The 12,222-nt window shown below is 38.7% G+C and overlaps 1 protein-coding gene across 10 annotated transcripts in view; it reads left to right on the top strand.

Annotated features, from left to right (window-relative positions):
* The window catches only part of vav2 (vav 2 guanine nucleotide exchange factor), a 224,623-nt gene that overhangs the window by 164,079 nt on the left and 48,322 nt on the right, over nucleotides 1-12,222 (top strand). For 9 of the 10 annotated variants that reach the window (XM_074617701.1, XM_074617703.1, XM_074617699.1 and 6 more), the window contains exon 3: nucleotides 1,790-1,848. In XM_074617701.1, the coding sequence (XP_074473802.1) occupies nucleotides 1,790-1,848 (59 nt within the window). Of the gene's footprint in view, nucleotides 1-1,789; nucleotides 1,849-10,840; nucleotides 11,071-12,222 lie in introns of those variants that run through there. The other variant, XM_074617704.1, reaches the window with a different exon arrangement.

The raw sequence follows: 12,222 nt of genomic DNA, 5'->3' as shown, positions 1-12,222 counted from the left end.
ACTTTGCAAGCACGCCATCTGTAGTCCTCAGCCATAAGCCCACTTGCGTGTGACTCGTAAACGGCGTTAAATCAGCTTAAATACAAGCACATTTAACCTTCTTCTACTACAAAACCAAAAAAAGGAGAAAGTAAACTACAGGAAACAAGATTGAAGGTAAAATAAGGAACATTTGTGACTATGTGTGTGTGTGTGTGTGTGTGTGTGTGTTGGTGTGTAATATAACCAGCTATCCGTGACTGTGCACCACATGGCTTTGAATGTCACCATTAACATGGTGGCCTGCATTATGTTTACACACAGTCCTTCGTGAGCTGCATACGCCTGAGAGGGGTTGCTAAGAAACGTGCAAGTAATGTCCGATAACCACCCCCGAAGATCAGTGAATGTTGAACCGAAATGGACATTTCTTTTCTTCTTTTAACTGGTAGCACATATAAAGTATTTTGATAATGGCATATATTACTTGTGTAGTTGATTGTTGTCTGTAACGATCTGTTTTTTTAGTTATTTTTGTATGATTAGTTTTTTGTTGCTTTTATAGTTAAGTGTTGCCTTTGACTGTTTATCGTTTTATTACTTTTAGTTATTTTTGTAGTTGATTGTTGTCTCTGACGATTTGCTTTTGTTACAATACTTTTATGATTAAATGTTGCCTTTGGGCTTTGTTACTTTTAGTAACTTTTAGTTAATTGTTGTCTCTGGCAATTTGTTTTTTGTTACAATACTTTTATAGTTAACTGCTGTCTTTGATTGCTTATATTTTTTGTTACTTTTAGTTATTGTTGATTGATGTTTATCATTTTTGTGTCTTTAATTTAAGTTTGTTGTTGATTGTTGTCTTTAACAATTTTTTTTTTTAGTTATTTTTTTGTGGATGATTGTTGTCTCAGATGATTTGTGTTTTGTTGCTTTTATAGTTAAGTGTTGCCTTTGTCTGTTTATGTTTTTGTTACTTTTAGTAAGTAAGTAAGTAAGACTTTATTTATATAGCACATTTCATACAAGAGTTGCAGTTCAAAGTGCTTTACATAAAATCAATAAAAAACAAGCAGCGTATACCCCTCGCTATGTTGGTCGTAGAATATACCTCAGCGTATACCCCTAGCGCTAAAAGTGCAAGGTAAAATTAATAAATAGTGCAAGATAAAATTAGTAAAATGCTCTGGTAAAAAGATAGGTTTTAAGATGTCTTTTGAAAATGTTTAGCGTGTTTGCTTCCTTAATATTTATGGGTAGTGCGTTCCATAATTTTGGGGCGTTGTTGACAAAGGCCGCATCACCAATCTTCTTACGACTGCTTCTGGTGACCTCTAATAGAGTTAATTTTGTAGTCTCTGTTTTTGTTACAATACTTTCAAAGTTAATTGTTGCCTTTGATGATTTGTCTTTTGTTACAATACTTTTATAGTTGATTGCTGCCTTTGACTGCTTATCTTTGTGTTACTTTTAGTTATTATTGATTAATAGTTGCCCCTGATGGTTTGTCTTTTATTTACTGTTATAGTTGCCTGCTGCCTTTCACTGCTTATCTTTTTGTTACTTTTGTTGCTGCCTGTTTTTATTGTTTTTTTATTGTTTTGTTTGTGTTGCACTGATCCCCATTAGTTTCCCCAAAGTGTTTAGTAATCCCGGAGTCTGTCTTAAATAACACAGAACGATAACAATATCAATGAAACGAGAAAGGCAGAAGCAACATCTTAAATTAAATGAATTGATCTCGCAAATAAAAATGGTAAACACTAAAGAATGATATGCTTATCTGTCTGTTTATCTTTGTTTATTTCAGGTAATCTCTGCTCTGTCGAGGATCTCCCACCACAGCATCGCACAAATCAAAGGCATCAGGTACGTGTCTCATTTGTATCTCTCTCATTTATCATTTGAACAGCCAAAGCACTCGAGAGTATCGGTGTGAAAGAAACCATTTGGGTGATTGTATTTCACATTTACTTGTAGGCCTATATGAAGATGGAGGTGGCCATTAACATCTGCTGCTCATTTACAAGTCAATTTACATTTTTAGGTAATTAGCTGCAGCTTTTAGCCATTGTTATCTTGCAGGGAACAAAATAACCCACAACACATTTCCATCTGTCACTCAAAACAGTACCGCACTATACTATTACAGTACTGTCTGAGTCAGAATACTACATTGTAAACAGGGGTAGTCATTTCTCACAGGTAATGGTGAAGCTGAGAGAATCCTTCAGACTGCTTTATCAGGCCTGGAATGGGCTGCTGATTTCTCTTCATTTGCTCAATCTGCGTGGAGCTTGGTGGTTCACCAGCGCCACATAAAAAGTAATTTTATCCGTCTGAGTAATAATGAGTAGATGGAGCGCGCCCATTAGGAGCCATGCCAGGAAGTGAAGGGAGGAGAGAGGGTGAGTGACGGAGAGAGACAGAGCACAGGTCCCTTGCCATTAATAAAGACAACACAGCCTGCTGACTGCTGGCTAATTCACAGCATGTCCACACTCACCATTTTGCTGTGAGGTGTCAAAACCACGGCTCATTGGACCTCACTGTAAATCACCCTTTCTGATTCTGAGTTACCTTAATCCCAGTAATCAAAATATTAAGGGTAGACCCCGGTCACCATGAAACTTCCCCAGTTGATTACTTACATAAACCTATTATCTGTATTACAAGTTTTCTCAAATTTAAATATGTAAATGAGGCATTATGTAATGCTTACTTTAGGAGAAATCTAGTGACGCAAATACACAAATAGTAGTAAAATAACCACCTAAATGTGTGTTTTGGATGTTTTCTTTCCACTAATCTGAAAGTAGATGCCTGAATTACTTAATTAAATTATAAAGTATTATTCAAGTTCAGATTCCCAATCTGTGGGTCAGAGATGACAACCCAGATGGTTATGAATCTAGCTTTATCACAAAAGGAATATTACGTTTTCAGAAGCCTGGATTCCAAAAGACCAACTGTCCTTCAACTGAAGGACAAGCACCTGACTACTGAAGTGTCCTTGAACAAAACTACAAATTCCTTTCATCCCCGAGGGTTACCCTGACCTCTTACCCTTGCTTTGGAGGTGAAAACACGCCTGCCTTATGGGGATCAATACAGTATGACTTTAATAAGTAAGGTCACATTTGGCTCTTGGCCTGAGCAAGAAAGCATTTATTAAGGTAATTAGAAGGTACACTGAACTACATTCCCTCAAGGGGAAGTGTCAACATAGGAATTGCAAAGCCAAAATGACCTTACTATACATTGGTATCTAGATAATTAGTCATTGGTAATCAATCATACTTTAATGACTAAAAAAAAACATATTACATTACATTTTAAAAATCATTTTTAATGTAAAACGTAACTTTTATCGGAAGAGTGTGACAGACAATGATACAAACTTTACATTTGTTCTGAAAATAGTTTACATTTTGCTTTTGCCACCTTCGACAAATGCGCATGTCCCCGTTGAGTTCAGTGTGCATTTGGTGTAGGAGGTGCACTCCCCTTGTGTGTGATGTTGAATTTCATAACAAGTCCAGTAATAACTAAAAGGAAATACTAAAACTATTCTTGCCTTCTGATGAATGCAATTATTCACTCTCCCTCTAGCTGTGGTTTTCCAGGAAACCACAGCTAGAGGGAGAGTGAATGTCTCGGTCTCTTAACTTGCTGCATGTTCCATCTCTTTCACCATGGACTCATCTTCTTCAACTTCCCTTTATTTTGTACTCGGCAGTACACGTGCAATTGCCTTGTTTGAGCTAGATTGGCTTCCTGTGGTTTTTTATGAGAGGGAGACATCTGTTAGGGGTCGAACCGTACAAATTTATGGATCAAAACAATGAGCTGCAGAGTAAGTTGTTAATTCTCAGTGGTAATGGCAGTAAGTGCATATTCAGTGTTAATATCTAACACAGTGCTTAATGGAGCTTTAAAGGTGCTAAAATCCAAAATTCAGAGCATGTATGATTGAAGGATTGCCTCCACACGACTCTCAGAATCATCGGCATCGGACACCGACACACGGGGTACCTCTCTTGCTTTACTTTTGGACGGACCGGGGACGGCACGTCAGTATATGTCAGTCAGTATATGCGTAGTGTTCTTTCAAAATAAACTTCCGTGTTCACAGTAAGTTAGGTTTAAGCAACACAAGCACTTAGTTAGAGTTAGAAAACGGTCGTGGTCGACGTTAACTTCACTGACTAGTGACTCACGTGACTCACAGGGCTGACGATAGGAAACAACTCACGTGAATAACGACTGACGTGACAAAATAAGTTAACGTTACTTTTAGTTTCACAAGGAACACAAACACCGGTCTCCTGGTTGAAAGTCTCTTGTGAAAGTGTTTGTTTGAACCATCCATCACCGCTCTCATGCTATTAGTACTATGTCACTTGTTCTGACTGGCGAATAACGTCGCAAGTGGGTTTACATTGGAGTAAGTTGAAAGCCCGGTTCGTCACGATTACAACACAGAGGAAGAGCGACTTCATTCTCTGCTTAGGACGCCATTACTCCGCTATATCTTTACATAGCAAATAGTTGTTTGCTACTATATTAGTGCTCTGAATTTCGAATTTAGCACCTTTAAGCATTAGTCCGTCTCTTACTGCTTTCACTACAGGATTTGTAGATGCGCACGGGGGGCATATGACAAATGCGTAATGACGTCCTAAGCCATACTGTATGACAGCATGAACAGGATGCTGCTATCAAGCAGAGCACTTATACACAACATGGATGTTCACTGACCCCGATTGGCCTTTCTAAAGGGTCTCCTCACCCGCTTCTTGGTAATTCTGCTTAAGGCAAGGTCAGCTGCATTCAAAGGTCACAAGGACCTGACAGATCTCTTCTGTCTCGCTTCACAGCCCCTGTCAACTATGAACAAGCCTGACACATGCTATAACTCATTTAAACGTATACCCTACCAGACATGCAAGTAGTGTATGCCCTCCAGGTCTACTTATGCAATAATGTGGTCATGTATAACACCTTTCAGAATAAGATTATAAAGGGTTTATCCATTTCAGTTCACCTCCACGTGTCACAGGATGTTTTCTGTACACCTTCAGAGGGATACTCCAGAGGATTAGAATTGCACTTCTATAAAGTTGGGAGGTTTGTGAGAAAAAAAGTAGTTAAATTTGAAGCAGCAGAGGCCAGATGGATGTACTGAACTTCATGTGTGAAATGTCTTAATTGACGGGGTGCCCCATTTAGAGGCTAATAGGGAAGAACATATTGTATAAAGGAAAGCAATTTAAAGATTCTTTTCAGCTTGAGTTCCTCAGGCTGGAAGTCTCGATGCCCAGACAATAACCCCACAGTCTCCGATCATTTATGTGCAGACACCACACTAGGCCATCCATTGTGTTTTCGAAGGGCCAGAGAGTTCCTCACTGTGTTGGGTAACATTGCCACAGGCATGTCCATTGACCTTCTGTTGAAGCCAATTGATCTCGTCTTTGATGTGTGTTCGCTGTAATCGTCAGCATCGATAGTTCAAGTCTCAGTCACTGTGTCAGCATTCCAGCCCAAGTTGGGAAATGAAAGCATTGTTTTGCATGCTCCTCTGCACGTCTAGAGACACACTAGACACACCATCAGATATGTATCTGCACAGTACACTCTCTTCTCCTTCGTCTTGTCATCTCTACTCTGTTTTATGTTGACGTCCATGTGGACTCTGTAACCAGCTTGAATTGTTTTGCTCTTTTTTCAACATTCCCAATATTTTTTTTCCCCCAACTCAACATCTTTTGACTTTTTCAAATCTCTCTCACTCTCTTACTATCCATCTTACGTGATACAGATGAGTCTGAGTTTATAACAAAAAATGAAGATAAGCTTGCTTTCAATTGTTTCTGGTAGGTTACCTCCAGGTCTGTAAAATGAAGCCAATGCGGAAGTGCCTGAAACTTGTACTTTTTCTAATATCCAGCAGGGGGCGACTCCTCTGGTTGCAAAAAGAAGTCTGATTGTATAGAAGTCTATGAGAAAATGACCCTACTTCTAACTTGATTTATTACCTCAGTAAACATTGTAAACATGAGTTTATGGTCTCAATTGCTAGTTTTAAGTCTTCTTCAATACAGCATGATGTTATATTATGGTCCCATTTAGAGTCAAATAGACGATAAAGCAGGGGATGCTTTAGGGTGTTGTGATTGACAGGTCGCTACCACAGCGTTGTCCGGTCTGGGAGTTGTCCGTTGTTCTTTAACACTTTCACAGTGTGTTTTCAGTTTATGAAAATTAATTATAACCTTTTTGGTCTTTTTGTATTTTTTTTTTTTTTATTTGGTCTGGTTGAAGAACCTCAGACTTAATTGTGTCCTTACCCCACTTCTGAAACCAAACCTACATCCTTGATATTGTCTACATCCCTTCATCAAAAGTCCTAAATCCTCTTTGTGGTGAGGCCTCATGTTCCAATCTCTTTGTGTATCCTGGTAGTTGACCTTGTGTTTCTCACGGCTTATCTGTACAGTATAAGCCTGCGTCATCCTCCGTCCTGTTATTCAGCTGCCCCTTCCACTTATCTTCACTGTCCTCAGCTAACCTTCAACCCGCTCGCTCTTCGCTGTCCTAGTTCATCACTGATCCATGCTGTTGGAGTGTGTGGTGGGCTCCGGGGATCAGGGTCGTAGAGTGCGTGAGACCTCAGCTCAGCATCAAGACAGAGAGCAGATGAGGAGGATGTTTGCTGAGGGCTTTAGATAGTCCTTTACGATGAGATTTTCTAATTTAATTAAAGCTATGTTAGACTTGTGTGTGCATGTGTAATGGTTTTGAATGACTTCAAATTTAGGAGTACTTTTGCTTGTGGGGTAAATTATGACTATATGTGAGTATACTCAATTAAAACCTCACCTATTGGTGGGACTAACTGAGAATCTACATCAGAAGTGCAGCCAGTTCGGCTAACAATAAATAAATGTCTGAGCAGCGGCTCACTTGTTCTCAAGAGACAGACAATTAAATTAGCAAAATGAATTTAGTAAATAAATTAAAAAACAAACAGCGATGTACTTAGCCGATAGCCGGTATATTCCTCCAATCGCCGAACCCTAGTTGGAGCTATGAGTGATTTCTTAACACATAAGTGAATTTGGGGCTGCAACCAATGATTATTTTCATTATTGATTAATCAGCTAACATTTAGTTGTTTAATAATTTTCTGACATTTTTATAGTTTTAATTGACTAATCGTTTCAGCTTTTTCCTGTGCTGGATTTGTGACTTGACAGCTACTACAGCTAAGAAATAAGAATCAGTGCATTTTACAGTTGCTGCTGAAAGATGCAATTTACATTTATTTTTTACTCTGCCCAGAGGTGCGATACAGATGTAGATGTGAATGTGTATCTACATTGTTGTTTTTTTAAGATGAGGAGGTCTCCGTGCACAGCAGGAGTAGGATAAGCAGCCACACTGTCAGGAATCACTGTTTGCACTTTTCTTCCCTCCCTCCCTTTCCCTGTCGGCACTGATCTACATCACACACATTAGCATGCAGTTATCACAATGCACATCCACTCGTCATGTTTCACTCGTGTTTGAATGCAGCGCGTGTGCTATAATGTCATTAGTGTTACTGTTGTGAAAAAAATTCATACATGCAATGAAAGAGGCTCTTACTCATATGTTATTTTTCACACATCCTCCCCAGGCAAGAGCGGGAGGGTTTATGGACAGGCATGGTGCAATAAGTGGCAAAGTGCACTAGCTAGCTCGAGCTCCAGCGATTTATCGACCCCTGCAGAAACAGAGCCGTGTCCTGGGATGTGAAACTGCTCAGACCAACTCCGACCATTTGAGCTGCGTTCACAATTAACGGCTACACTGTTGTTCCGCTGTTCGACAATAGCTGATCAATGGGACCTGCTCACTGAGGCCTTGTCCAGCACACATTCCCTTTATGCCAGCATTGGCTTTAAGGAAGGAAGGCAGATGAAATTAGACATGATACAAATCAGCCATGAAAAGGCAGGATACTAAGAGAGACTGTTTGACAAGTAAAGAGCTGTGTCGGAGAAGATTAGGACGTGAAACGTGGGCCGTCATGCAATGTTGTGTTCGTGTTGACCTTTATTTAACCAGAAAAGCCTAATTGAGATTATGCATCTCTTGTTCATTTGTGCCCTGGCCAAAACATGCAGGACAATTTATTTATGTTTTCTTTTTTTTTCTTTTTATGATTAATCAAATTAAACAACACATCCAATCCCTCATGCCTCTCTCAAAGCCCCCTCACTACCAAACGGCAGAGCGAAAAAAAACAGGTAATGCTGTATTTTATGGGTCCATGATTTCTTTATAACTTCCTATGAGTTTCCTTGAAAGAGCTAAGTCATTTGGTAGAAATTATATTTTAAAAAAAACAAATTTCCTTGAAAGAACATTCAATTTAAATCAAGTAAATATTCATTATTTTTTTTATTTTATAGATGTATTTTTTATTCTCAATAAATAATAATAAATGTCACATTTTTGCATGTTCTGCTGACATATGTAGGCCATCTGCACTAACTAAAATACTTTCTAGGATAGGCTTGCTATTCATTGGAATTAATGAATAAGAAGTGTACTAAATAACCAATGTCACTATTTGTTTTCATCTCATTAGTACCAATTTATTAGGAAATTATGGACTCGTAAAATAAAGCAAACAAAATCTAGCACCCCAAAACCACAGGCGACAGGTTCGAACTCCTTTAAGGCACTAAAGGGAACAGCGTTATATTAAAAATATAAATCTTTATTATTACAAAAAATATTACTTTCACAGTTAAAACACTTCAATCTGGCATGAACAGGTTGCTTGGCGTTAAATAACAAATTGCAGTGCAGAAGGAGCTCACAAGTTATGCGCCAGGGCGCTTACTATTGCAGACAACGTGCGGGCCCCCAACAGCGCGGGGTGGACAAAACTAACAGTTAAATCAAAACCAAACAAAAGAAATGCATCACCAAGGCAGCAGCTCACTCACTAAACCAACAAAACACAAAAAAAGTACGATGTAGCCCATAAATAATGGACAAAGAAAAACAGATAAACTAATAATTAAAGATAAACGAAGAAGAGAGATGGGGAAAAAGAAAAAATATGCTAGAAGGGACCCTAACTGAACCACTTCTGACAAAGATTTGAATGGAGACATTTTGCTGTAACATAATTATCTCAATCTACCTGCTGAACACAGACAGCCTATTTGATGTGGTTGGACAAATCTCTGGATCACATCTAAACCAACAAAGAGAGCAATATTCTCCTCTTTTTTACCTAAAAGCATCAGTTGTACTCAACCAATACGGATAAAATACAACAAACAAATACTTGAATAAGCCAAATCAGGAGGGCTGGGGGACAACATCAGCGGCAGATGATAATCAGAAATGTAAAAAGATAAACAAACACGCTTTGTATTCTCTGAATAGACATTTGATTACATAGAAAAACCATAAAAATCCAGTCTGGTTTACCGCACAGGGTATAGGCCTGAACAACATGCTTGCAGGAAAGACAATAGAGCATTATTGAATAGCCAAGAGACGGCTCATCATCGGAGTCCTGATGAAATTATAAACACAGTTCAATTACACCTGGTTGTACCATTTAGGCGAAATGAAAACGGCAGCGTTGGGCAGTGCTTGGCTCCGCAAAACAACACCGGGGTGATACATATGAGCGCACATCTCCGCAAACTACTATGTAATTAAATTTAGCCCTGCGGGACTCCATTAATAACTTATAATATAATGCACATTTCATTGGAGGGGGCCATCAGATGTGGGTGTGTTATTACGCTCTGGAGGGAAGCACCTCCTGCGCTGTGTTTCTGCTCATAACGGTGAGTGAGAAAGTAACATAAATCAGACGAGGCCGTTTTTGTATTATGATTCCTTAATAATAGTACTTGTAATTAGCTCTTGGAAATGCAGAGGTTTTAATAGAGTCAATGGAAAAGTTTGCAAAGTTAATGAATCAGAGAAGACTGTGGAGTTTGCAGGATTCGTTGCATGTTTGTGTGTGTGCACACATGCTTCAGGGTGACCAGCTGACCTTTGACTATCTAGCTGAGCATTCATTAACTTGATGGCTGACACACTCTTTTCAGTGTGACCACTGCTTTAATTACACAAAGGCTAATTGCCGGTGTCACACTGATCCACACAGCTTGACATACACACACAAACCTGCACATATGCACAGCTAAAATGATAAGACAAACTGTTGGTTTTATTGCTTTTTACCCTCACACTATAACCGTCACTTAGTGAGATATTTGGCCTTCACACAGCAACCGGTCACAGCTGCTGGCTCTTTACGAAGACGTGGCATTGTAATATAGTGTCATCTGATCATATCTAGGTTAAATACAGTCAACATATTTCTTATATGATTGCTTACAGAGAGTTGAATGCCTTTATGAGAGCTTTGGTCTCTGACACTGAACTGTTCATATCACATCCCAGCTCAGTTCACAGTCAGCTACGACACACATAGACATTATCTGTTTCTCTGTGTTCTCTCTTTCCTGCTACAACATCTTTCTTGAACTATCTCATTTGGAGACATCCATTCATTTATACTAGGGCTGTGCCTTATATCAATCATCGGCAACCACCTCTGCATACGATTGGATTGCATCCCAACCGACTTTACTGTCTCTCAGAGGCTGTAGCATGTAATGCTACCTTGTGATCTTTCATGTCTTTGTTTTTATGTGATCATTTCTAGAGTTTTTGTTTTCTGTGGTTTTTTTTCTTTCTGTTGTGTTTTTTTTTTCCTGGTCTCATGTTATTAATTTATGTTAACTCTGTTTCCTGTTTTATTTTGTAGGGTCACACCTCCCGTGTCATGTTTTGTTTTACTTCCTGCCTTTGTGTGTTTTCCCTCCTTTGTGATTGTCTGCCCCGCCCTGATTTGTTCCACCTGTGTCTAATCACCCGGCTCTCTGTGTTGTGTGTCTCCCCTGGTTCATTGTCAGTTCATCCTTGTGGGAAGTTCCTAGTGTTTTCCAGTGTTTTAGTTTGTTTTTTGGATTTGCCTTTGTTTATTTTGGATTGCCTCCCGTAAGTTTATTTTTCGTCATTAAATCATTGAACACCTCCTGCTGCCTCTTCATCAAGTGTTTTCTACGTTTGGGTCCAAACCTGCTGTTCCCAAATTGTGACAAGTAATAATTGGGGAGACAAATTAGCATTATATAATCAACACACACAGCGACAACACTCATGTCACCAAGTGCTTCACATAAAGCAGTACAATTATAAAAAAAAATAAACATAATTAAAAAAGAAATGAAACTTGCTCCTTAAATTGTGTTGATATTCTATTAAAATATAAATGTCATTGGATAAATACCTCAGATGTTGTGAATGGATTCACTTTATTGTTGAGAATTAAAGTGAAAGGATATCAAATTCAGTCCTGCAGTTACTGTTTTTAACTGATTATTAGTCAAACACGTAGGTGCAGCTTGCACCTCACTCTCCCCATGAGCCTGAAACCCTCCTACCCTTTCTCGCTCTGTACTCCATCGCTTTCTTGAATGATGGTGAGTGTATGTGTGTGTGTGTGTGTGCGTGTGTCCAATGGCTTTTTGACCACAGGAAAACAAATCATGTGTTCAGTAGTTACATTATTCAGACGGGAGTCAAGGTCAAACTTTCAGGGCTGTTTACCGTAGCAGAAACCACTGCTGACTGCTGGCTGCTGCCGTGTGTGGGATTTATTGCTTGAGGAGAGGATGGTGGATGGTAACAGCAGCAGAATGCTGCAGTCATGGTGAAAACACACGCAGGCCTAAAGACTAACAACAAACAAACCAAAAAAACTGAAAGAAATGTCATAGTATAGAGGCATTTGGGTACTTTGAAAGCTGATAATGACCAATAAATTCAACAGTTTTATCCCCTACGTTTTTGTTTTTGTTTATTTTTTTCCAAATCTTTTTTAATTTTAATTTTTTATTTTTTGCAGACATCATATCAAGTGTCTGTGACATGAAATAAAAATATAGAAAGAGGACCCCCACCCCATGTTGGTCATGGTCACATGAAAGAAAAAAATAAAATAATATTACGAAAATAATAAATACCAAAAATAAAATAATAGATTTAAGCTTTAAAAAAAGCAAATTAAATGAAGTTAAGCAAAACTTTAAGTAAGAGTAATTGCAATTAATGTAGGTGAGCTGGATAGAGACATATTAGTATTAGTAA

Source organism: Sebastes fasciatus, chromosome 19, assembly GCF_043250625.1.
Source record: "Sebastes fasciatus isolate fSebFas1 chromosome 19, fSebFas1.pri, whole genome shotgun sequence".
NCBI lineage: Eukaryota > Metazoa > Chordata > Actinopteri > Perciformes > Sebastidae > Sebastes > Sebastes fasciatus.
This window is presented reverse-complemented; position numbering and strand designations above follow the sequence as displayed.